This window comes from Cyprinodon tularosa, unplaced genomic scaffold (genome assembly GCF_016077235.1).
Source record: "Cyprinodon tularosa strain WSP-4 unplaced genomic scaffold, ASM1607723v1 ctg239, whole genome shotgun sequence".
Classification (NCBI taxonomy): domain Eukaryota; kingdom Metazoa; phylum Chordata; class Actinopteri; order Cyprinodontiformes; family Cyprinodontidae; genus Cyprinodon; species Cyprinodon tularosa.
Genome location: NW_024038892.1, coordinates 1014123 through 1041300, shown reverse-complemented (window position 1 = coordinate 1041300; position 27178 = coordinate 1014123). Strand labels below are relative to the sequence as shown.

The 27178-nt window shown below is 40.2% G+C and overlaps 2 protein-coding genes across 2 annotated transcripts; one reads left to right on the top strand and one right to left on the bottom strand.

Annotated features, from left to right (window-relative positions):
• Positions 1-1024: 1024 nt before the first annotated feature.
• wnt10b (wingless-type MMTV integration site family, member 10b) lies at positions 1025-5140 on the bottom strand. Its single transcript, XM_038287428.1, has 4 exons — positions 4896-5140; positions 4139-4401; positions 3547-3998; positions 1025-1868 (listed from the first exon to the last, which is right to left on the bottom strand). The coding sequence occupies exons 1-4, from the start codon at positions 4967-4969 to the stop codon at positions 1368-1370; spliced, it is 1290 nt and encodes a 429-aa protein (XP_038143356.1). The 5' UTR covers positions 4970-5140; the 3' UTR covers positions 1025-1367.
• A 1482-nt stretch (positions 5141-6622) lies between these two features.
• On the top strand, positions 6623-11490 carry wnt1 (wingless-type MMTV integration site family, member 1). Its single transcript, XM_038287429.1, has 5 exons — positions 6623-7476; positions 7566-7687; positions 10190-10443; positions 10606-10871; positions 10954-11490. Exons 2-5 carry the CDS (start codon positions 7587-7589, stop codon positions 11443-11445), a joined length of 1113 nt encoding a protein of 370 aa, XP_038143357.1. The 5' UTR covers positions 6623-7476; positions 7566-7586; the 3' UTR covers positions 11446-11490.
• Positions 11491-27178: the final 15688 nt, after the last annotated feature.

The following is a 27178-nucleotide window of genomic DNA, read 5'->3' as shown; positions in this document are numbered from 1 at the left end:
GGGCCAAATATTTTGGTTTTACATTGCAACTACACAACATGTCTCTGTAGTCCTAATTAAACTGTCTAAAATCCCAGTTTTCATTTATCAGCCTTGGATGCTTATTCAGCTCCAACAAATAGATCCCTTTAACAGTATTTCCTCTTGTTTCAGCACATGTCCAAATCCATGGCGGAGCAACCACCAAGACCTCCAACAACCGAGGTCAGAACAGGCAGCTTGGCAGTTTCCGAGTGATCTCCCACCCAAAACCACAGCTGTTTGGGCCCTGATTTCCCAACAGGCCCAGCTGAGTTATGGGACTGTGGGAACTACAAGCCAATTTCAGAACAAAGTAAGGGGCTTAAATCTCCTTTTAGGTTTCAAGACCAGGTGATTTCAAAAATTTTATTTCTTTTTTCTTTTTAAAATGTTTCCTTCTAAAAGCAGTGACTAGTGTTAAAATGGGGCTTAAGACCACTTTTTCATCCAGCTCTTGATAGACTTTCACGAATATTTTGTTTGATTTGTGTTTGTTTTGCACAATTAGTTATTATGTGCATCTTTGTGTGGTTAATAATAGGATTAAGTCTTGATTCTTGATCTCATTATTCCACAAATCATCTTGTAATTAAAGTGTTCATTTAGTGACCATTAGTAATGATTTTTTAATCCTTAGGAATGGGCTCATATCTACTTGTGCACTATTTATATCGCTGAGATCGCAAAATGAAATGGTCCACAGTTTATAACTCTTTTTTTTTTTTAAGATAATGAGACTTTTAAAACTTTGATATAATGTAATTAAAGTATAATTACATTACAATGAATTGGAATTTGGTGTGTCATTTCATTAATATTTAATCAAATTAACTGACTGAACTAAAAAAAACAAAACTTGCAAAGTCTTGGGATGGGATGTAGAAATTAAGATGCTTAAACTTCCAATTCATCTTCAAGGTAAAGTTGTTTTTTTCCTTTCTGTCAATGACTAAGGCGATATCTTAAACTAACATGAAACTCTGACACAATAATCACATTAATACAACATAAATGTACAAATTTACAACAACATCATAAAATACACAGCTACTGTACAACAAGATGATTAAGAAAGCAAAGGCTGAAACATTAACACTCCTCTGCTATTTCTCCACTTGAGTGCGGGCCTTCCTCATGGCTGAGAGGGCAGCGTCTAAACAGGCCGTGGTAACACAAATGACATGAGTCACCTCTTCAATCTCTGACTTGGCATTTTAGGAATAACAGCGGCTACGCAGAGAAAATAGATCCCAGATGACAGCATAAAAAAAAAAAAAAAACACAAAGTGAGCAGGATAAACAGATTCTCTGGAACAGTTGCAGATAGAGCCAAACAAAAGCTGGATCTACTTGCACACATTGACCCACTCTGTAAGGCGACACTCCTCGCACAGCACATAGCAGCACCAGTGAAACCGACAATTGCAACGCTCACTGCGAGTCTGCCTCAGGATGTTGTGCCCGCGGCCGCAGCACAGCGAACTGCAGCTGTCGGTGCTGTAGCTAGTTTTGTTGCAGATGCGTCCCTGCGTACCCGGGGAATCTATCGATGCATCACGCTCGCAGAAATCAGGTGACTTCTCAAAATACACCAGTTCCCTGGACATGCTTCGACGGCGCCCTCCGCTGAATCCCCCAGTGCTTCTGTGGGGACTGTTCTCTGTTCGGGGGTTAAAGACGCCATTGTTTTTGTTCTGGGAGTTGACGAAGATGGCTGACAAGAACTTTTCCTTGAGAAGAGATCCGACAGCACGGAACTCTGGGGAAACGTACCAGCAGGTCTTGAACTGACAGCTCCCTGATGTGCCATGACATTTGCACTTTCTGGTCATGTTGTCAGTCACTATCTGTGGAAAGAAAGGTCCAGAATTTAGGTCAAATAAACTGCAGCAGGTACCATGTTTATGCCATACTCTACCAAATTACATTTTCTAAGTTTAACATATATTTTATTGGAATATGAAAGGCAGCACAGAATAGTGCACATTTATCAAGGGGAAGAAAATCAAGATGTGGCATTATTACAATTAAATTAAACTGAACAATCCTAGATTTTGTTGTTCCTTTTACTTTTTACTCAATCAAATCTCAAAGTCTAGTTAGGGTAATTCTCTACCAGCTTTTTTAGAGGTACATACTTTAATTATGGTCCTATTTGGTAGTTGGTTGGCATAGATTTTTAACGCTCAACTGGGTTTAGGTCTGAACTTCAACTTTTACCATTCTATACCATGGATACTTGCTTTGCCCTAAACCAGAAGTCTTTAACCCTGGTCCGCAAGGCCCACCATCAGCATGTGTCTCTGCTTCAGAACACCTGAAGCAAATGATTGCATTTCCTTCTCAGCAGCCTCTAAGGCAGAGGTGTCAAATTGGTTCCAGAAGGGGCCGTGTGGCTGCAGGTTCTCTTTCCAACCAAACAATAGCACACCAGACTTCTTTCATCTCATCAAGTCATCATGTTCAGATTGGACTCACTTGATGAGATGACAGGAGTCTGGTGTGCGATTGCTTGGTTGGAAAGAAAACCTGCAGCCTCACGGCCCTTTCTGGAACCAGTTTGAAACCCCTGCTCTAAGGGCAGGAGAGGTCTCTTAATCTCTCCTTTGTAAATAAGTCAGGTGTGTGGAGGTAAGGGAGTACCTAAAACCTGTTGGACAGTGGACGTGAGTACCAAGGCTGAAGCCCTCTGACCCAAACCATTCCATCGTAACTCTGGCTGTATGTTTAGGGTCATTATTCTCTTGGAAGATGAACCTCTGTCCCAATCTCAACTCTTTTTAGCCCTCTAACAGTTTTTTCCCCCTAGTATTCAGTTTAACCATCTTCTGATCAACTAACTAACCAAGTTCTTTGTGTCTGCTAAACACAAGCATCCCTATAGGACATTGTGGTGTTTCTTAGGATAATTGTACTGTTGTTTTAACCAGAGATTTCAGTTTTGTTCTCACCTGACCTCGTTGTACCTCCTTGTACCTCATTGTACCTCCTGTGTTTGCAGACTGATCAGCATGGCTTGTAGCAAAATTTCAATAAGACCTTTTATGGCTGTTGTTTTTCATGATTACTTTGTTCTTGTTCGTCATTTATTAGGGCCAATAGTTTATCAAACAGTGCTACAGTATTTATCCAAACCCTGCTTTAAACATTTAGCAATATTATTCCTGACCTGTGCACTGTATGAATTTATGGTCACTGTGCACAAATTGCTGTCAGAGAACACCAGAGGTTTCCTTTCTTGAAATTCAGTTGGCTTCTAAATCCAGTAAGTTTTGTTTTTTATTGGACCTTAGGATGTCTAATTGACAGTGGTTAGGTACAGATAAAGTATTGTTTTATGATTCCTATTTGTGAAAAACTATCAATATCTATCCGTCCACTATTTATTCACTTCTTTGTGTTCATCTGTCACATAGATCCCTAACACATAAATGAAGGTTTGTAAAGGGGCAAAGTGTGAAAAAAGTTATTGGGTCTAACTCTTGGAACTATATATTAGATTGTATAAAGGAGCACATCACTCACCTGCCGTCCTACACGGTTGTTATGTATCCTCATGCGAGCATAGATGTCCCTTGGAGAACCACGGGAATCAAGCCAGTCTCTTGAAAACCGATCCCCAAACCGCATGTCATGACTGCAGCCCCCCCACATCCAGGTGTCCTGCATAGAGCTTAAGTCGTCTGATAAAGGCTTGAGGAGTGCAGACGTGTGGGCAGAGTGTAGGTTGGCTGGTAGGTTCCCATGGTGCCCATTTAGATCAGAGGGTAATGATTTGGTCATGCCGATGCCTACCCCGCCCTTCTGCAGGGTCTGCAGCTGCAGCTGTGTGAGTTTCAGTCGGATCTTGTCATCGTCCTGGCGACGTTTGGCCTCACAGCTGCACCCCCGCAGCTTGCCCATGCTGCAGGCCGAGGCCACAGAGTGAGCCACACCCGCTGCCAGCAGGGCCAAGGAGAAAGCACTCTCGCGAAAACCTGGGGGCCCAGTGAACACACACACACAGACATGAAAATGGTGAACAGTGTCACTCTAAAAGTTTCATTAACCTGTTCCAAAGAACCTAACATTCTTGGTGAGTTACTGAGTATTGTTTAAGTTCTCTTAAACTCCTCACCCCTACTGAGGATGGTGCTGTGGTGGGGCAGCTTCCCGAAGCTTTCAAGGGAAGAGCAATTCCAGCGCTGGTCCCGCAGCTGGTGCTGGCACTCATGGATGGCCACCTGGATGCCCTGCAGGGCGGATGCTGTCACATCGGGACTACGCATACACATCCGCATCTGACGTTTACTGAGGCCTACCAGCCTCAGGCACACAGAGTGAGGGGTTAAAACTGGATCTCCTGCCACCTTCAGGCTGAGGATATCATTACATAGCACCCTGCAGAGAAGAGAGGAGTTTGTAGGGATTTGTCATCAGAGCTGGTTAGGGGTTCATCAAACAAATCCAGAGAATGTGTCAGTGGGAGAGAGATTTGAATACCTCAGTTAAAAAAAAGGAAAAAAGTTTTTAAAGAGCTGTTCTACAAAGTGAAATGCTTTTAAGGGATGTGTTACATGAACTATGTTGGAAACACAAGTTTTATTTGCAGTTGCGTTAGATGATCAGTGACAGTTGCAACAGAAATCTAATTCTAGATAAATAAATAAAAAGTTAAAAGCAAAAATCAAAGCTAGATTGAAGACAAAAAGGATAAATGAAATTCATATTTCAGACTTACAAACAAAATTGACAAACAGTGATTTATGTTACTCTAATATAATCCTGTAAAATATATAACCACAATTTGACTCATATCATTAATTAAACGTACAAGCACCCCTCAAAATTCCCCATCTAACGCATCCCCTCCTGGCGCTCTCAAGTGCACTTACGTTAACGCGGGTGACATAAGTGCTGTTGCCACAATCAGGAATTGATCCCAACGGAGTTTGTTTGATATCTCCATTTTGTTAAGCGCCTGTCGCGACGGGACATTAAAACTTTGGAAGTAAACACTCCGTAAAATTAAATAAGAATATCACAAAAAAAAAAGGTGGTCAAAAAATGCGTGGAGTTTTATCAATGCAGCACCAAACGAGCGAGTAGTGAAGACGGAGAGGAGACGAGCTCGGGGGCGAGAGTAAACTGGAGGAGGGGGAGAGAGAGGGGGTAAGGGGAGGGGAGTGGATGCCTCTACAGGCGACTGTTTGCGAAATATAAGCCAATATGATTGCATTATTGTTCAAGATAGCGTTTATTCCCGAGGGCGTAAAAGCCGTGTGTCCAAACTTTTACGCGCGGACGCGCCAAGCGCAAAGGTCTAAAGCTTAGAAGAAGCAAGACCCTTTGGCACACCTGGAATAAAATAAAATTATATATGTATTTATTTCAATGTTGCAAAATGGGAACATCCTTTTTTAATCACGGACAAAGAAAAAAGTATAGAAAATGTATTCTTAAAAGGGCATTTTTTTCATAGACGGGGGAGGGGAGAGCTTCTGCTTCTCCACTGTACGACAGGGAGGCAGCAGCAGGCAAGCGGCTCACTAAGAGACCCTCCAACAATACTGATTTTAGTCATGCGCCCACCCTCCCACCTCCTTCCATCCCACACCTCCCACCTCCATCAGAGCGGCTGTTCCTTGTTGTTCTTGAAACAACTTAACTCTGTCAACGCAAGTCCTCAGCAGCTCAAAGTATAAATGCCCATGCCAACATTTCAAGTGACAGATCAGACCCCTGTCAGTTGGAGTTACATATAATGGGCCTAATTATTAACTGAAGTGCAACTGGATAAGAAAAAAAATATTTGTGACTTTCCAAAAACATTTTCTTTAAACAGAATCGTTTAATCAAGTGTTATTTTATGCTGACTATGGCCTTTTAAAATTTGGTACAATAAAGGGTGCATACAACTTTCATAAAATTAAGTTAACCCCCCATCGAACACGGTTCGCTTAGTGACACCAATTCATCTAATCTCCCTCCATTCCCTAAGCTGCAGCAATGAAAAGTGCATTAGCATTCTGCCTTGGTGTGTATATCTAAGTGGCTTAAAAAGTGATTTGAAGTTGATTTGTATATAAAAGGCTCCCTTTATCCGGATTGAAGCTCTAATCTGCTCGGTGTCGCATGACTGCTCCAGGAAACCCCTTTGAGCACCTTCATATATATAAAGCTGGGGTATAAACGTGGAATGGCTGTCATTAAAGCTTTTTTTTTCTCTACTTATCCACTTCCTTTTACTGTCATCCAGGGGTGTGGGAGAAAATTGGAGAGGAAGGGACAAAGAGGATCGAAGCAGATCAGTCTAACATCAGCAGATATGTGACACATAATCAAACATTCATTCCAAATCTGGAGTTTTGGGGACATTTTGACTCGCTCCGAGTCATAGTTTGATGGAGATGCCGCAAAGTGGCTCAAGCTGTGATTAAACTGTGCTACTCATGCATCGAGGGAGGTCTGCAAGCCAGATGTTAGGGCTGCTTTCTTTTTTTATCCTTACTCGTCCCCCTCTTTCCCTGCTTCATCGTGCATCAAACTTCTGATTGGAGGCCATATTTCATCAGTACCACATTTGAAATATATCTAAGAAGCCCAGCATGCAGTATGAGTAATATGACAACTGTGGGGGGTGATATTGTTCCAGCATTAAGTTGCCTTTTACGCGCAATTTATATAGGACGATATATAGTTTAATTATCCCCCAAAAAGGCGCTTCCAGAAAAAATAACTCGTGAAGAAAAGGTGCAACTATAGCTTCACCCTGTGCATGTTTTAGAAGAAGGATTGCAGAGAGGAGGAGATGCGGTTATAGGGAGTAGGCAGCTCAAAGGGCAGTTTCAGATGGCTCATATTCCGCCGTATGTAACTGTACTGTGCAGAGATAGCAGCGGTGGAGCAGCAAAGCGGACGCACCCTCAGCATCTGCAGCAGCACATCAGCGCGTCCAGCCGGGCTCTTCACCCGTTGGGTAGAAAAGCGCGCACAGAGTCCAGGAAACGCTCTGAGACGCAGGCTTTTCCCCAAGGAACGGACATGAGATTCCACAAGTAATACGCGTAAAACTGATGTGGACAAAAAAAAAAAAACGAATTTTCTTTTCACTTTTCTGCTCAGTTGTGTTTCCTCATTCATTGTGCGCCCCTATGAAGAGCATTAACTATCCCTCCCTCCAATCCCATTGAAAAGGCAGCGAGGAAAAGAAAAAAAAAACAGAAGGAGATGAGAGCAGCAAATCCCTTTTTTATTCCTCTCGTAGCGCTCAATAAGAGAAGAATGTGTTGCCTATCAGTCACCGAGGGGATCAAATCTTCGGGACTGTCCCACGCGTTCATTGCGTCTCGCAAAGCATCACTGAGAGAGACAGAGTAAAGAGGACAGCAGCAGCATCCTGCCTGGACACTTCACATCATTCAACAACCTGCTTCCACTCAGGATCCATTTAAGTCAATTAGGACCATCTCAACGGTGAGTGTTTGTGCTTTAATACAGTTTAGCAGATAATCAATTAAGATCCTTAAAAGGGGGAAAATGTAAAGTTTGAATTTTCCATCTAGGATGTTTGAAAGGAAGCCACGATGAGGAGTCTGGCTCTGCTGTTGGGAGTGAAAGCCGCCTGCATCCTCTTGGTGTCTTCGCTCTCCCGCACGGGGGCCGTGAACAACAGCGGCCGGTGGTGGTGAGTGGATGCGGGGTAACTCTCCCCCTCCCTCGGATGTTTCAGCAGCCTGCAGCATCCTGGATCCAGAGCTGCTTTGCATTAACACTTTGCATACGATTTTTTTTTTTTTTTTTTTTTAACCAAGTTACCGCATTCCTCCACTGGAAGCTTGAAATAATCTGTTTGTGTTGGAACTCTGCACAACTTCTGCAGAAAGACGGGAGAAACCGAACCGCAATAAGATTTGTGGGATTTTGCTGAAGTTTGAAGCAAATTGCTCCCCTTTAATTTAATGATTCGTTATTAAGATTTAATTAACAGCTTATTGAAGCGACTAATTAGAGCTCTTTCAATTATGCTTTTCTATCCCCCTTTTCCTTTTCGATTTTTCGAAAATGTTTCTTTAACTTTTGTATTTCAATTTATGTATTACATCTATGCAACATATTAGATTATGGATTTATTTTATAGCAGATGGGCTCCTATATTTGGATCAGGAAGTTGTCTGCAGATTCGTTTACCAATGCCGCGACCCTTAAAACCAACTCAGGGAACCACTCTTTATTTTGATATATATAAAGAAATGTTTAAATATAATCCGATATGCATGGTTTAGCCTATTGTCTTGCTTGTTTAAAAGACAGCAAACAGAACTGGGTGTGTTGATGTGGGCAATTTAACGACAATTCTTTTGTGGTGTGACTGGATTTGAGATTTCAAATATTTCAAATGCCAGATGAAATCCTGGAGAGAAAAAAAGGAAAGGGGAAAATTGGAAAAGGGGAGAAAAAATCGCCTAAACAGTGAATTGTTATTATTATTTATTATCCCAGGCCCTATTACTGAGACAGATCCTCTTTGCAGGCACATTTGTTTTTTTTTTTCTGTTTTTTCTGTTTTTTCTGGTGGAGGATTATACTCATCAGGAGACACGTTAATTATTCTCCAAGAGTCAAGCTTGGCAGAAGGCAATGTAGAATTAAATAACAATAATGTGAGAAAAAAAGTGGAAAAATCCAAAGAATGTAAGCATGCAACTTCAAGAATTATCTGAAACACGAGCACTAGAGGGTAGTTTTAGAGGCTGCTTTGTGGTCAAACACTGACCCGAAACTGAGGAAGCACAGGTGCCATATTGGACCACAAAGATTGGAAAAAAAAAATTATATATATAAATAAAGTTATCCAATAATAATTAAAAAAAATGAATCAGATGGTAAAAGTTTTAAGAGTTGTATGGTTCAGGTATGGAAGAAATTCATCACGTTTTTCTTTTAATTTTTCTGATTTCTTTTATCAAAGAAACCTAAATTATATTTGGCTCAATGATTAGATATGCATTTTCTCTAGGATTTTAAAAGAAAGAAGTAAATTATTTGATACAGTCTATAATTAGAAAAATTACATTTATTCAATAGTCCACATGATTCTTGAAGAAGACAAAATAGAATAGAAGAGAATGCAACTTTATTGTCATTACTTTGTCAAATACAAAGCAATGAAATTCACTCTCTGCATTTAACCCATCTCCTTTGGGGAGCAGTAGGCTGCCACTGTGCAGTGCCAGGGAGCAGCATGGGGGTTAAGGGTCTTGCTCGGGGACCTAGAGGGCAGGCTGTGGGGATTGAACTGGGTACTTGCAACCTTCATAGAGCACAAGCGCACTGCTCTAACCACTAGACCAACACTCCCCCAAAATTCACTCTCTGCATTTAACCCATCTCTTTGGGGATAAGTGGGCTGCCATTGTGCGGCGCCCAAGGATTAAGGGTCTTTGCTCAGGGACCCAGAGTGGAGGCTGTGGGGATTGAACCGGGTACTTGCAACCTTCTCAGAGCACAAGTACTCTACTCTAACCCACTAGGGCAACACTCCCCAAAACGTACATTGTCACCCAGAGCCTGAAAGTTCCCTTGTGGTGTTAGACTACATGTGTCACTGTTTATCATCATAGCACATAGTATTATCAAAGAAACCACACAACCCACGAGATCCCTGTGACATCCATGCGGGAGTTCAGAGTAGGGGTTGGTAATGTGTCCTGAGGAGTTTACCACAAGATTTTGTGGCTTTTGTTCTTATTATGATAAAAGTGATGGTAAAAAATTCTTTAAAAAAATTACAGGCTCTGGACTATAAATCTCTCACCCACATCTCATCTAAAGATAAAACAGTCTTTATTAAGTGGGCCACTTTACTGCCACAGTTACATAAAGTACTGCTGTGAAGTTAAATAGTGCACAATAGAAAAAGTTATTGGTATACTGCCATTTAAGGACTAGTAGAAAATGATTAAACAGCCAAGAGAGCACTTACAGCTACACAGGTTTGTGTTTCCAAAGCTGACTTATTATAGTTTATCATTCATTACTGGCACGGAATTACAAATTCTTATAACACTGTTTTCTTTCTACATTAAGAAAAAATTATGCTACTGCCCAGTTCAGACGGTCAGTAGGAGAAATATATAAGTGAAGTGACAGCTTTGAGTGTCTAATTTTCTTCTTGTCCTCATCTCAGGGGTATTGTCAATGTGGCTTCCTCATCCAACCTCCTTACCAATTCCAAAAGTGTTCAGTTGGTCCTGGACCCCAGCCTGGCCCTCCTGAGTCGTCGTCAGCGCAGGCTGATTCGGCAGAATCCTGGCATCCTACATGCCGTCGCGGCAGGGCTGCACACTGCCATAAAGGAGTGCAAATGGCAGTTCCGCAGCCGCCGCTGGAACTGCCCAACCACCCACGGTTCAGCAGTTTTTGGCAAAATTGTCAACCGTGGTGAGTCTTTCTTGTCTCTCCCTTCAGGGGACATTTGGACAGCTCTAAGCTGGATGTGTTGTGAACATTTGCTATTAAATACCTTCCAACTTTGAGCCAGAACAGTAAAATCTATATCTGTATGCTCTGTGAGTTTTTAATACAGTTTCATTGCTTATTTAGGTTGCAGAGAAACTGCGTTTTTATTTGCCATCACCAGCGCCGGAGTAACCCATGCTGTTGCTCGATCTTGCTCAGAAGGAGCTATTGAGTCGTGTACATGTGATTATCGGCGCAGAGGTCCTGGAGGCCCAGACTGGCACTGGGGGGGCTGCAGTGACAATGTGGATTTTGGAAGGATGTTCAGCCGTGAGTTTGCAGACTCCAGTGAGAAGGGCAGGGATCTGCGTTACCTCACCAACCTGCACAACAACAAAGCCGGAAGAATGGTAACAATTAACTGCTCAGTTAGATGGGAACATTTTGCATCATATAGTTTTCTGATTTTTGTTTTCATTCCTCTCTTAATAGATTGTCTCCTCAGAGATGCGCCAGGAGTGTAAGTGCCACGGCATGTCCGGCTCCTGCACAGTGCGGACCTGTTGGATGCGCCTGCCAAGTTTCCGCACGGTGGGAGATTTTCTCAAGGAACGCTTTGACGGGGCATCCAGAGTTGTGTATGCCAACAAGGGCAGCAACCGTGCCTCTCACCGAGCTGAACCCAGACATCTGGAACCAGAAAACCCAGCCCACAAACCCCCTTCATCCATGGACTTGGTCTACTTTGAGAAATCACCAAACTTCTGCTCCTACAATGGCAAAACTGGCACTTTGGGAACCTCTGGGAGAACATGTAACAGCTCCTCTCCAGGTCTGGATGGGTGTGAGCTGCTGTGCTGCGGACGTGGATTTAAGACTCAGACTGAGAGTGTGACCGAACGCTGCCACTGCACGTTCCACTGGTGCTGTCACGTCAGCTGCTTGAACTGCACCAGCACCAGGACATTACATCAGTGTCTATGATTAAAGTTAGGAGATCTGGGTGGTTATTTGGGCATGTATCGGAGGGGGAAAAAATGAACTTTTTATCTAAGCAGAAGAAGCAGAGGCTCTTAGCCGAGTTGACTGGAGGAGAATAAAAAGTTTATATTCAGGTAATATAAAACAAAAACGTTACCCTTGTCTCAGAAATAGATAGTAAAGCACAAATCTATGAACAGGGTATACAGGTGCTTATGTTTGCCTTTATTTCTAACAAATATTTGGACACAAATTTATGTTTAAGAGAAATTCTTCAAAACCCTGAGGTGTTTACACTAAGAATGATATTGGAATAAAAGGATTTAGAGAAAGATTTTTGCAGCCATTCATGGATGTCTATGTAGCCACAGAGCAGAGGGCTACAGATGCACCCTTATTACCAGGATAGCAACACACTTAGCTGTCCCCTTGTTTACACAGAACTGGGATGCTTCTGATTTTCTTTGGATTCTGCCACCTTTTCAAAACAAATGTCCAAAACAAATTTGCCACTTAAAGCAACCACAGAATGGTAAAGGTGTTTGTCTAGGAAAAATGAAGATAAAGTGATCAGGAGCAGCAAGGAAACTGCATAATTTGAATCATTTTATGAATATATAGAATGTTTTTTTTTTCCAAATGTTTGAGAAACATGTTAAATATGAAGAATGAAAACTGGCACTAATCAACAATGAGCAGTGATGTGAGTAAAAATAGAGGCATCCAACATTAAATTCAAAATCTTATGTGTTTAAAAAATGTTTAACATGTAGCAAACTTTTTACAAATAATTAAACTGCCATTTGGATTTTTGTGCGGCCTTGGTGAAGCCTTTATCTCTGAACTTCCCTAACCAAATATAAGCAGTTATCTAAGTTTCTGGGACAGAATCAAATGCGGTGCAGTTGGTAGGAAGCAGGAAACCTTGTCTCTTCCATCCCATCCTCCCACTTCTAATTCTGCCCTGGGCTTCTGCCCATGTGGACCATATCACAAACTGCCACTGGATGCAAGTATTATCATATGAGAATATATTTATAAAAGTGTCGCTTTCTTTTTGCTAAATGATTAATGCGCCCATAAGTGACTGTACAGCATGACTGGAGTCAAGTCAGGACACATAGAGACATTTTTTTTAAATCAATTTTCGCTTTAATAAAACAGACAAATGTTGACTCTTGCTAGAACCAGAGAATATTTGTGCTATTTTTTCTGCTCAAAACACTTGTTTGTTTGGTCATGCACTGAATATTTACTTTTTTATGAGTGTAAATGCAAATATTTATTTTTAATGATTTTATACTGTTATAGATTATTGTAAGAGCTGTTTTTTTTTAGATTTCAATAAAATAAATCAGATTCTAGTTGTTTTTTTTTCTTTTTTACTGTATGATAGAAAAATAAAGGTTATATTTTCAATTAAGCCAACTCGTCTAAATGTGTCTGAGATGGTCTTACGTCTGATATGCGTTCTGTTATTTTTTAAGAAGTCTGACAATAGACCAAGTGAACACATAAGCTGGTCCCTGGGTGTCCTTTTCTTAATCCTATTACCACTGCCAAAGCAGCCTCTTTCTGCAGGCTCACAAAGCATCCCTGCATCTGTGCTCTGAAGCAAAGAGACAGGCCCTGCTTATCCAGCCACATAACTTATCTCATACAGTATATGGGTGTAGATTGAAGGCTTTTTGCTTCATTTGCCTAATGTCTAAAACGGGGGGGAAAAGGAACACAAAAAATGATGGAAACCAGAGTCCTGTTCAGGACTTGGCAACATAACTAACCACAGAGTCTTGGAGAGATTTTCACTCTTTAACCAGGAGCAGTATGGGAGCAAGCCGGGTTTTTCTGACAACACATGGTGGGTATAAAAAGGATGCAAACAGAACCACATAATAAATCAGCAACATTTGCAAAAATTAAGGGTTTAATCACTTGGATGTGGACAAATATTGGGGAAAAGTTTAAACAAATTAACAAAAAAGGGTGAAGATAAGCACACAAAAAAGCATTTCAGAAAACCTTTTCACGTTTAAAAAACACCTGTCAGTGACTCTGCTGCCATGGTAATAATTGAAAACTAAAAGAGATGTTGGAAATATAGCCGTAACAAAGGAATACAGCCATGTTTTAACACTTCAAATGTTTTTTTTGTTCATATGTTGTCACACTAAAATAACAAACCTGATTTGATTAGATTTTTACTTGACAGATCAAGAAAAGGCAGAAACAATTTTTTATAAGATCACAAATAAAAAACACAAAACCCTTGGAATACATTGGGTTTTAACCTCTCAGGTAAAAGATTTAATGGAGCAAAATGTTCTGGCAATAATAGCTGCAAATCTTTTAAAGTATACATCTGACATATTTCCACATCCTGGGACCGAAAGTCTTTTCAGAACAAAAATAGCCCCGCCTCAGTCAGACTGGAGGTAGCGTATCTTTAAACACTAATTTTTAATCATTTTCTAAACCGAATTAAGGTGCAGATTTTATATGACTTTAAGTTTTCTCTCTACTTCCAAACAACTGGAAAAATTATCAGGTCATTAGTGAGATTGAAGAACTTTACTGCACACTGAAGAGATAATTCAGTGATTTGGTTTAGGGCTGGAATAGGAGACAAATCTAAAAGGTGCAAGACGCAGGAATTCTGAATGGCTGGAACTGAGCACCTGATATTCTTTGCAGCATCAAGCAGGTTTTCATCCATTACTGTCTTGTATTTAGCTTTCTTTGTGCTCTCACAAATTATAACCAGTGCTATGTTGAATAAAGGCACCCCCACCATGATGCTTCCACCACCATGTTCCACAGTGGGGGTGCTGTGTTCACTCACCAGCAGTGTTAGTTTTCAATCACAGATCATATTTAGTATGTAGGCTAAAAAGTATATTTTTTCGTCTCCTCTTTATTGGCTACCTTCTCCCATTTGGATACTGGCTCCCCACTATGGCTTTTGGGGATGTCTTTGAATAAAAGTTTTCATCCAGCTACTCATCCATACAGGCCGATTTAATGGACTCAATGAGGATTATTTACTCTGTTGAGAAATTGTCCTAGCTGAGCTGTTGATGCAGGTTCTCCAGTGTTACCTAACCTTGATTGCCTATCTGATTCATGCCCGCTTTATCAGGACCATCAGCTCAGGTTAAAAACCATGTATGTCTAAAGATGTTCCACACAATTTTCCCTGTTCTTAACTTGGGTTAGACAGTTCTCTGTGAGATGTCTCAAGCTTGGGATTTTTGTTTTGCAATTTAAAGGCCTCGGCAGTATGTATTTGCTTTATATTGATCTGTCTCTTAAAATTCTTATATAATAGACCAGTGTATTCTCATTATCAGTTCGTATGAAATCATACGAAAAGTGATGCACAGTAATTTCGTACGTTTTTGACGTTTTTTTCGTCGTATTTCGTCGTATTTTTACGTCTTGCCCCGAGACAAGATATCCTTGCGCATGCTCATCTTACGCACCATTCAATAACATAGAATTTAACATACAATTAACTCTAACCCTGACCCTAACCCTAACCCTAAGATACAAAACAGCAAGCAACCTAGTTAGAGACATCAAGAAGAAATTATTGCACTGTTTTTCCCAGTTTTACGTCCGTCCGCGGATCTGCTTTTTTCGTCTGTCTGGCTGCGCATGCGCACTGATCAGATTTTTTGAGGAAAAACGTCAAAAACCTACGAAATACTGTGCATAGCTTTTCGTACGATTTCATACGAACTGATAATGAGAATATGTTGAATAGACAGAGTCTTGTAGTTGTAAGAAACTATGTACATAAACATTTGAAAAACATTCAGCTGGTATGAATACCTTTGCAAGACATTGTACAAACCAACGAAAGGCAGAAGGAGGAAAGAATTAAATCCCGATGAAATAAAGCAGTTTGTAAAAAAAAGACTGAAAGCAGAGTTCACACCCCTGTCATGAGAGAAAGGTGGGAGATCTGTTAGAGACAGTGATTCGAGGGGGTGCTGCCTGTGGGAGTGCTGAGGAGTCAGTGATAATTAGCTCAATTAGTGACAAAGGCAGTGTAATAAATACCGACTTAGTGTCTGGGTCCCTGCTGGCCTCTCCTTGCACGGCCTGCAATGTGGCCCTGCCCTGGCGGACAATTCATTAAACTGACAAAATACCCCACCGTCCAGGCGTGACGCAGCGAGTTAGCCCCCTACATGCCCGGCTCATTGTTCTAATTGTCTGGGCTGGAGTCACTTTGTGCCCGCCTCCTCTTTCTCCCGCCCCGCGTTCACGCTCTGCCTTCAGAAAAACCCTTGGAGTTAATGCCCCTACCTTACTCTGCAAGTAGGTGATCGGCAGGTTGGAAAAAAACAGTAAGGGCTCCTTGGGGTGGGGCTGCTGGCAGGGGGGAGGCAGTGGGATTAGCGAATGGAGGTTGCCTGGGAGTGCTGAGAGCAGCACTGATCGGAATGTAGGAGAGATGAGTCCAGAAGCTCGGATGCGGGACAAAGCGAGAGTTAATAAGGAAAGATTGAAGGGGCTGGCGACAATGGGCCGCCACCCGAGTCGAGATGAAATTGCTTCCGAGGATTATTGGGAAAGGGTGTGAGCATTGTAGGGTTTTTGTGTGAGTACGAGTTTTCTCGGGCATTTGTGTGTTTGTGATTATGTGTATGTGTGTTCAGAGGAAGGGGCGGGGGTGCGGGATTGATCGCTGCCCCTCTGGTCGGGGAGCAGGAGACCGAGGGAGGCTAACCGGCTGTTCCCACAGTCTGCTCTGCAGCAGCCACCTTTGACACACGGGGCTGCCAGGCGGCAAGCAGGCAGCCATGGTGAGAAGGGCACAAACAGGAACAACAGCCCGCACTAAACAAAAGTCACTCACTTTGGATCCCAACAGAGGAGCACAAACTAAACTGAAGGGCCCAAAGAATGCTCAAAACTGTATGATTGGACCTCATTTGGGTTTTGGATGCAGACAGCTCCAGTTTAGCCAATATCTCATATCTCTTTGATTCCCACACAAGGCATTCTCATGAATGGAATATGTCCTGTAGTATATTATTTTATTTGGTCATGGGGCTTACCCAGTAATACATATTTCTTGTCTCTTTAAATCAAATTTCCATGATATCCTAACCCTTCAGGCTGAAGAGGTTAGTTTGGCAATCAAGTAACTGACTTAGCTAAAGGCATGGAGCGCTATTAGAATCCCACAGTATGATCAAATAAAAAATAAAAAACATTGCTTCACGGTATCACAGGATTTATGCTTATCTAAATGCTCTCATTTAAAGCAGAGAATCAGAAGGGGTAACAAAAAGTGTCAATAAACTTCATGGTTTTATTAATATTATCATTGTTTGCACTAACCTTTTAGCGAATATCATAACTGCAGCTAAATATAAAATGGCTTTTAAAGCAAATATACTTATTACACTGTTATTGATTTTTTTTTTACACAGAGCGTAATCAGTTGGAAAACCAGAGTACCATCTCCTGCTTAACAGGCTCACTGCTTACAGCTAGTAAACAGTAATCGTTACGTAAAGCGTGTCGTTTGCTGCTCCTTGCTACTCAAGTCGCTTATGTCTGGAATTATTTCCAAACTGCCGAACTTTTCTTTATTTTTAATTTGTTAGAATCAAATGAAAAGTGTAGAAACTTGTTTTTTTTTTTGGACAGCTGAATAACAGCAAGATAAATCGTATTGTCCATAAATTCAAGGAAACTCATTTCACTTTTTCTAAGGTCTCATCAAGGAACTATAATATAGAACTAACTGTGAAACGACAATAGTGCTTTCATCTTCATTAGCGTTTATTGATGTCCTTTAATTAATCTGTAGTTAGCAGGTTAGTTAATGTGGGGCAGAGGTTAACTCCTCAGGTGGTGTTTGCCTTATTCATATGATGTATAATTTATTACTAAGGTTAGGTCACGGCATATTTTTCACAAGGGGTTGTGACAGACAGCAAGGCACTGGTTTGATTTCTCTGCTGCTGAACTGACATTTTATGTAATCCTAGAGCCAAATTATGGGCCAAGCTCCAATTAATTGGGGTATTGTTATTGTACGAACATCCTTAAAAATGCTTGTGTAACAATATAAGGAATTTTGCGTGGTGCCACTAAAAGACCACAGGGTTATTATATCCGAAGATATGTATTTACAGCCTCATCTCACACACACATAGTGGAAAAGGAATTCTAATGAAATGTTCGAAATGACTTCTGCCAAAGCTGCAGAAAAGATGATCAACAACAATCTCCATAATTCGGAGATGCTGTGCTCATATGAAAAGTTTTTGCACATACTTTGATGAGTGTGTATGTGTGTGAGTGTGAGGGTGGGAGTACGTGTGTGGATGGCAGCTGGGAAGCAGACACGGTCCAGCACAATCCTTCCCCTAGCAACTGACCTTGTTGGCAGATGGTGGTTCCAGAGTAACAGCCACCCAGCATCACAATGGCCATAGCCTCCTAACATCTCCATCGCTTTATCATCCAGCGCCCTGCCACAACCTGTCACACAGGAGAGAGCTTGCATTCATGCCTGCAGACTGACCCATTTCATTCTTTAAATCTTTGTCAAGGCTTTGAAAAATGTATAGGATGAGAGCTTTTGGGAAGACAGGGAACACTCGCTGTCTGCAGACCTATCGGACGCTCGAACCGCTGTTTTCCATTGTTGGGTTTGCTGCACATAGTGGATCAGGGTGGGAATGTGGAGAGACCACTCGACCACAGTGAGCAATCAGTATGATGTCTGTGGTCAGGCTCTGTGCCCCTATGGAGGGAGATAGAGACCAAGGCCTGCACTTATAAGGTGGGAGGGAAATAAATCGCCCACTTTGTGTGGGTGAGACAGAATGAGACATACCAGCACTTCTCACACATGAATAAAGATGTTTCCCTGTGCATCCTGCTGCATGTGAACAAACTACTGACAGTGTATAGAGAATTAATATATTTATACGAGCTGTCAGCACCCCACACTCATGCAGACATGACCTCTGAGTTGTCTCGACTCAACGGGCTCTTTGCTTTTGGCACATTTCTTGTTGATATTAAATATTTTTCTCAACCACAAGACCTCAACCTCAAACACCTCTTTGCCAAGAAACATCTCAAGCTAAACACCTAATAGATGTTGTCTAACACAGTTATCTTTAAAAGCATGATTTGTAATAATTTCATTGGTTTAAATAAGAAAATAAGGGAAAAAATGGATGGGTCCATTCTTTTTCTTTTTCCTTTGGTCTGTCTTATTACTAAATAATAAGAACGTATGGATTCAAATTAGCCTTTTTTTTACGAGTGGCATCCATGATCTGAAAAAAGTGGAATTTACCTTTCTGTTTTTTATGCCATGAGATTAAAATTAGCACAGTCCTTAAAATATGCCTTTCGGAGATGCTTAGAGAGAGTATGCTCTATGACTAAGAAAGCTTGAGGGGATTCTAAGCTGTCGCTTTACTCCTAAAGCACTATGTTTTTAGCTGTTTTGTGAGTGTAGACCTTTTGCAGTAAACAAAATTGTGACGCTGATCCAGTCCAATTTAATTAAGAAATACTTGATAAATCACAAAGAGAAATTTAAGGTTGTTTTAACTCATGTTGTAGGGTTTTCATCAAGGAGTTGTTGTAGATGCTTTTAGCTGTAGGCACAAAGGGTCTACTGCTGTTCACTTTAAAGTTTTTTTACATTGGGCCCTTGATTTTACGTTATTACATCATGTTATATCATGTCATACACGCACCGCTTTGTTTTTAGAAAATATAAATATAAAAAATATAACCGCGGATGTCTGGGGGACAGTGATTCACCTACATGTTATGAATGCTAGTGTACCATAAAGAATAAATTATGAACAGTTTAGTTTGTGCCTTCAACTGGTTGCCCATAGGAAGACGTTACTTGGATATAACCTAACTGAATATCTTCAGAACGGCTCCAAATGACACAAAACTAATATGGATGAGTAGTAAAAAAAACGGTGTTCCCCTTTAAGAAGAATCTGACTGAAGTGCATTGAATATTGGAGCAGCTGAGAGGATCAAGCAATCAAGAAAGTGATTAAAAATACTCGCACATATTATATGGACTTACATAGACCGTTTTTCATCTCAGTCAGACATTTTAGTAGAGTGAATATTTTGGGATTTTTAGGAAAAAAATATGTTCTATTTGCTTAATTCCATCCTAATAAACCAAAGATATATTTTTTCTGCAATTTCTCAAAATTTGGATCTTTACATTCAGTTAATCGGTAAGTATTGTTTTTCATTTGATATTATTACTTTGAAACTGGATTCATACAGTAACCAAATATGTAGGCCCTCTCTGGTCATATACAGCCATACGATGTCCTGCTCTCCTTACATGGGCTTTGCATTGACATCCATTACCCATTTATTTCTATGGCCTAACCCAGACCCTTACTCTAACCCTACTAACACATTCCTAACCCTAACCTAAACTTAATTCACCCCCTAACCCAAGAAAATAAAATTTTCCCTAAGGTGGACCACTTGGTAGTCCACACAAAGTAACACATTACTGGGAAAACATTTTCAAGATAACAACTACCTGCTCACAACCACACACAAAGAAACAAACACCTTTTCAGCTTGTTCATCATCTTTTCATATTTATTAAACTTTTTTGCCAAATTAAGATATACACAGAGATTAAATAGGATGGAAATGTACACAACAGTTTTTATTTAATCTGGTTGAGCTGAACTTAGAACTTGTTATCATACCAAAGTTTATGCACATACTTTTTAAGATAGAAAAAAATGCCACCTATTGTCTGATCAGCTCTGTTACTGATATGGATCCTTAAACTGGGAGTATAGGCAAACACAAGTGTGAACATAATCAGCTTCAGCTGATGAAACTTTAATAACTGTTATTTTAAACCATTAAGAAATAGAACCAACACCTGCATGTTTCATTTGTCTGTTCAAATTTTAATCGATTTTGAATCTAAGAATCATGTTTGTAGAGCAAGTATATTAAATTAGATCTCACACCCATTTATAATTCAGTTATCCAGGATGTGTTATCTGATCAAGGATCAGCCATTAGATATTTTCAAATTACCTCACCAAAGGTGAGTAAAAACTGGCTGGCTGGCTGGCTGGCTGGCTGGCTGGCTGGCTGGCTGGCTGGCTGGCTGGCTGGATGGATGGATGGATGGATGGATGGATGGATGGATGGATGGATGGATGGATGGATGGATGGATGGATGGATGGATGGATGGATGGATGGATGGATGGCACATTTCCTACCTTCATATCTGGGAAACAGTGAATGTAGAAATTGATCCCTGACTATACATTAAAGTTAACAAGCCTAAACTGAGGCATCATATTTATCCTTTGTTGTACTGATGCTTTTATTTAAAAGTAGAAAGGCAGTGAACCCGCACCAAAGTTCTACTTTGCTTCTTCAGGACAACTTGCTCTAAATAATAGACCACAAATTCTGGTTCTGTCAGCTGCTGGAAAACACAAAAAGAAGGTCCCTCCTCTGGGCCTGTTCAGTTAGTCTGGACTTAAAGACAAATTAAATCCTTTAGCATGACCTTAAAGAAGCCATTTGTTCTAGAAAATCATCCACTGTAGAAGAATTAATCAAATTCTTTGAAGAAAACTTCCTCCAGATGCACCTGATTTTCCTCGCCAGTGATGTAAAACACTTATTGTCAGTTATCTCAAAAGTTGGTTGACAGTTATTGCCCCCTATGGTTGCATAACCAGCTTTAAAGTTTGAGCATCACTTTTAAAACAGGGCAGGTTGTTTTGGATTTTCACTCTTAATAAATGCAGGGGAATGCTCTTAGTATTTACTGTCTTTCTCATCATATGTTATTGATTATATGAAACATTGAAATAAGACAACAACACAAAAAGGATTTTTCTGTTGTTTTTTTAACCTTTTTTGTTTTACCTTCTTACCCTTAAAATTAACCTTCAGCCATTAAAGTTCATATTTGGTCCTGTTTGATTGAAGCCCCCTTGACTCGTCTTGCCAAAACACTGAAACAAAGAAAGCACGCTTTCCTCACTGTATCTGTCTTGTCTCATGTCTTCTTGTCCATCTTATCCAAAGATGATGTCATTTTGGGATAATCTCATTTTCTTAGCACAAGCTTTATCTGGATATTCATACATTTCCAAATTTGCAAACTTAACGTAATAACAATCTTACTGCTATTTGCAAACATATTTCCATCACGCTCTCCATCCCAGGTAAAGCATCAACAACTGGACAGCAGAACACACTTCTTCAGCATCCTTATCGTACTGCCCCTACCACTGGAGAGGCGATTTGAAACATAAACGGTAATGATAACTTGGTGTGAACAATCATCCAACAATAGAACAAAGACCACTCCAGTTACACATCTGCAAACTTTTAACCTGAAGAGGCCGAACAAGTGACAACAAACAAAGTAACTTTTTCCAAGGTTTCTACCGGGACTGAGCGGTTTGTATGAAATACCGAGCATTAGAGTGAAACTGTAAACCACTAAAAATTCCAGGAGAGGGGATCTGCTCGCAAACACTGTGTGACCTCCTGTAAACATCGCTGTAATGATGGGGCAAGATGTTGAGCAAGGGCAACCAGCAGTTGAATATGTTTATAGATGTCTGACCGGGTGTGGGTACAGTGAAGAAACATTTCAGCTCTGAAATCAACATGAAATATGAGCACAAACTGTGGAGGAATTTGTGTGACACAATGTAAGCCTGAGCATACTTTCACCTGTCAGAAGGAGAACGGCCTGTATATACTCATATCAAATGGAAGACATATTAATGATTTGGCTCAATTGACAAGACTCAGAACTGTTGACCCAGGATTTCAAGCAGACAGAGAGAGATGATTCACAAGAGTGTTTATAATTAAACATTTAATCTGAGATTCAGCAGCTACGGCGGAAAAGGCCGGAATCTCTGTAGAGGCAAAACCTCAGGCTAGTGACCAGGTCAATCAGACAGAGGACGATTACGAGCGTGTGAGTCACTAACTTGGTTTTAGAGTTCAGTCTGTACCCAGAAGAAGGAGTGGAATCCAGTCGGAAGATTTCCAACAGTACGTGGCGAACGCCCCCCAGAGAGTTCCAGGAGGAAGGAATGAAGAGAGTTCCAGATGAAGGAATGCAGGAGTTTCCAGAAGGAGAAGACAAAGCCGGTGACGACGAGGTAAACAGAAGTCCAGGCCAGAAGATCAGAGATCCGAAGAGGTACCGAAGGTAAATCCAAGTTGAGGTCGGGAGACAAATCCAGGGTCGTAAGGAGGCAGAATCCAGCAGGAGTCTAAACACAGGTCAGGCAAACAAATCAGAACGGGAGCAAGAGGCTCAGAGGTCCAGAACTAGTCAGGATCAGGAAATTAGAACAACAAACAGGGTATGCTAGAGAACTCTTACTGAAGGCTCAAATAACCCGGTACTGATGATTGGGAGCAAGCAGCTTAAATAGAGGCAGGAGCAGGTGGATACGATGAACAACAGTAATGAGAAACTGACCAGAGCTAGGTAGGTGAAAGGAATGGACCATTAAACCAGTCATCAGTGCCAAGATTCTGACATTAATAAGGGTATCACTGTATTCATTTATGACAGTAAATAGATAAATATTGATGAATGAGATTTTACAGACCACACAAGATCAAAGCTTTATGGTTTGTAGTAAAAAGACAGTTTTTGGACCAAGTGATTGCAAATTTTTAAAGAAATAAAAACAACATAAAAATCTTCTGAGTAATGGCATTTATCTCTTTACTAGAAGAAGTGGAGAACAGCTGGAGAAATTGTCAGGTTTAGCTTACAGTCAGCGTTTTTACAGCGACAGCGGCGAAGCCTCAGCACTGACAAAGCCTCGGAGGAATGTTTATTTGCTGCACTATGGGAGCCGATTGGATTGCAGGAAATGTGACACATTCCCATTTCATTGACTTTCATGCAGTCTCACAAACACATACACATGCTCACAATGCCCCATGTATTCGGTCAGTTACACAAATATGCTAAAAACAAGTACGCTCTTTTATAATATGATGTGAAGGTGCATCACTGACATTACTGGGCTTTTAAGGCATCTTTTATTTGAATAAGAGTAATTTAATGTTGTTAAACAGTATGTTTCTGCAAAAAATCGGTTTAAAATAAATCAATATTCATCTCTAAACTCAAATTCAGTGAAATATCTGAAAAATAACTAACTATTCCAATAAAACAATGGGGGAACAGTTGTTGCTATCAATCCCTTTAAGATAGACATAATACAAAAATATAACGCAACCCTTTTAAAAATCTTAAAGGCTTGTTTAAAAATCAAGATTTCCACGGAAAATCGACTTCTTAAATTGTTACATTCTGCTTCAATTAGTTTATATGACACAATAGATGCCTAGTTCTGTTCAGCACTGGCAATTGGACATGATGAGCATTCATATCTATCTTGCCAACATAACAAGTGAGGAGGCTAGAGAGTTTAAATATAATCTCTTAATCTAACATAACAGCCACTCCATAACAAAATTAGATTATTACCTGTGTACTAACATGTTTTGACAGGGATCACTGGAGAAGTTTTTGTACAACTTTCATAAATGTAAACATGCTGAGTGCTTAGACTTGTATTAGAAGAAAAATCAATGTTTAAAATCATACAATGCCCAGTATTAGGTAAGGTGAAGTATTAGTGATGCTGTGGGTGAGTTTCTTTGCTGACCAAAGTAACAAACGTTGAACCAAACGTTTAAATGAAAATCTGGTAGAATTTACCAGGAAACTAAAAATATTTTCAGTGGTCATTTGGTGGAATAACAATCAAAAAAGGTTTGGCCAAATCAACACAGAAATGGTTCAACAAACACAATATTAACCATTTCCTGCAGTCGTCTCCGGTTATAGGAGTGAAATGAAGAGAGGAATCCGGATGTTGGACCATGTAGAGACATTTTGCATGATGAAAGTCCATCTCTTTCTTTGTGCTCCAACTACGTGACACATTATTGAAGAAACTGTAGGAAAAATTGCATTTTAGAAAGCATTAACAGCAGATGCACCAATTTTCCTGCAATCAGTTACTTTGCTGATGATTAGATGTTGCTTTATTGTGCTTGTTGAATATATTTCATATATATTCTCAGATATTTATATGAATGACTAAAAAAATCTGAAGCAAGTATAACTTAAATAAATAACCTGTACCAAAAGTTTTTTTTTTATTATTTATACAATGCAATATCTGAATGATAAATGTTAAACATGCCATACCCAAGCATGGGAGGGGCACTATTTTCCATTTATACTTATTATTAAGATCTGATGTCATCATAATACATTTTTTAGCTATATTATTTCATTTAAAAGTATCAATATAAAGGAAGGAAAGGACTGTATGATATTCATGTAACCATGGCGTGCTTTTGAGAGTAAACCCAACAGACTTTTTTGCTGGTGTAAGTGAAAAAGCACATCTTCAGCTGTGATAAGCTTCCAGTTCACTCATGGAACATCCAGGAAAAAGCTGGGTGTGTCCTCTGGTAAATTAGAGACTCCTGATTATTAATAGTTCTGCTTGGTTGTGTTGGTCCTGTAAGCTGCTTTGGTCATCAGTAATCTCACAGGTTGGGCCTGTCTTTGTAGGTCAGCACAGATTTAGAAATAAACACTTGCACAGGTTTTGTTATATGATCTGCAAACAGATGCTTATTAGCATAACTCCTACTGTTTTAAGCCTGACAAGGCCTAGTGCTGCTCTTGGTGTAGCTGTGTGTGTGTGCGTGTAGTTGGTTTACAGTGACTCAAAGATGAATTATTCACTTCTTCCTTCAGCACAACAGGGATCCCTGCCCACAAAGCGTGCAAAAGTTTGTTTGCTGGTGCTCATGTCCGTGCGGCTGGCCGGCCAGTCTCATCTCCCCGTCTTTTCCTCTGGAGTTCTATCCATTATCCTCGGCATCTGGCAGCCAAAGCCCGTAAAGAAGACGTTTTTCTTGGCGAGCGTTTTCTTTTTTAAAGGCGGTGACACAGGGGACAGCCAACCGCAGGAGCCACACATCTTCCAGTCTACATGCATGCAGAGAGCCGCTGCAAAAAACATAAAGAAAAAAATCAGACCCAATATCCTTTTTGCCGTCTTTCTCAAAACACAGCGTCCCACTCAGACTTACAGGCAAAAGACACTGCTTCCAGCCACCCATTGTCTCTGTGCGATTTGCTCACCCAAGCATCAAGACCTAATCATTTCCAGAGGCAGAGCTTTAATATAAAAACAATTCCCAGTAATCTTTACTCTCAAGAGGCTCCTAAATTGATAATCTACTTCTTTTGCCTGTAAAATAGATCCTAGATGTTCAACATTTCAGATTTTAAAAGTACATTGCTTCATTTAAAAAGATTTGATAGTATAACTAAGATAAAATCACATTTAATTCATCTTATTTTAGCTATTAGAGACCTAAAGAAACAGGTTTAAAGAAGATAATAAGTAACCTGCCCTCTGCTTGTACCTGAGCATGTCCTTGGTTGACCCTTGGCTGCTGAATAGCAAACACATTTTTTTAATGGTGACAATTTCACTCTACGCACATTAATTGATATCATGTGCATTGTAAAAGGCACAGAGGGTGCAGCTGAAATCAGATTATCCAAACAGCAAATGTTGGCTGACGTCTTGGCTGCAGCTCCTGACATTTTCTGGCATCTGGATCATCCTGAAGGCGCACATGTCAGTCTTAATGGGATAATTGTTCAGATTTTGATAAGCTACCAGCCACGCATCTGACAAGCAGTCAGAATGTCTCCATCATATTCCAGTGAAGAAAGAAAACCTGGCTTATAGAGTGTGGGGTAGGGGAGCATCATGCGAAGCAGTGGCTGTAAAAACTCAGCTAACAAAATAAGCATTCAGCTACACAAACCTCACCTGAATTACTTCTGGAAGGTTCAATTAACTTTTCCTGGTTTTGATTTGTCTTCATATATATTCAAATATCGACTCCTATCAACCAGGATAGGTTTTAATCTGTTCAAATTTGTCCTTGTCACGGATCAGTTACAGGTCTAAAGTTAGGCCTAATACTGTGTTTATTTTTTAAGTAACAGTTTTAAAGCTGCTGATTCCCTTCTAATGTTTCTGATGGATTTAGTCAGTCTTTATATCAACATTACTCATTATTTATTTCATTACTTCACTAAGTGCAATAACATGGTCATGTGCAATAATTGCCATATTGAACTGGGCAGCATTTTAAATTGTAAATTGTGTCGATTGAATAAACTGTGATCCTTATCTTATTTTATTCATATATCTTATTTGCACTTACAATCTTATTTTTCTCTCTTCTGTAAATGGTTGAAATGTAAGAAAATAATTTCCTGCAATGGATTAATAAATTAATCCTGATTTCGATGACAGAGAAAGTGCTGCTATGAACCGTGTAGAGCACAGAGTAATGATGCAATGCCATTCCAACATGCAGCTGTCTGGAAACTACTTAAGTGACCTCAAACATTTAAAGAGTCAAGTTCTACCTGAAAAGCAAGTAGAAGGCATTTATCAAATTTTGCAGGTATTTTTTCATAATTGTTTACCTAAGTCATAAAATAAATAAATAAAAAATAAGTAAATATGGAAAATGTTTGTGATTTGTCTGGGTTTAAGGCTATGAAAAAATCTGGAATTATCCCTTGTTTCTTCAATTATTTGCTTCTTATGGGTTATA

What these genes read in the sequence shown, in the direction of transcription:
- wnt1 (XM_038287429.1), top strand. Translation starts at nt 7,587, where the DNA reads ATGAGGAGTCTGGCTCTGCTGTTGGGAGTGAAAGCCGCCTGCATCCTC. An exon ending in AACAACAGCGGCCGGTGGTG is followed by an intron (nt 7,688 to 10,189) that starts GTGAGTGGATGC and finishes TCCTCATCTCAG; the next exon opens with GGGTATTGTCAATGTGGCTT. An exon ending in TGGCAAAATTGTCAACCGTG is followed by an intron (nt 10,444 to 10,605) that starts GTGAGTCTTTCT and finishes TTGCTTATTTAG; the next exon opens with GTTGCAGAGAAACTGCGTTT.
- wnt10b (XM_038287428.1), bottom strand. Translation starts at nt 4,969, where the DNA reads ATGGAGATATCAAACAAACTCCGTTGGGATCAATTCCTGATTGTGGCA. An exon ending in CAGCACCATCCTCAGTAGGG is followed by an intron (nt 3,999 to 4,138) that starts GTGAGGAGTTTA and finishes CTGGGCCCCCAG; the next exon opens with GTTTTCGCGAGAGTGCTTTC. An exon ending in ACAACCGTGTAGGACGGCAG is followed by an intron (nt 1,869 to 3,546) that starts GTGAGTGATGTG and finishes TTCTTTCCACAG; the next exon opens with ATAGTGACTGACAACATGAC.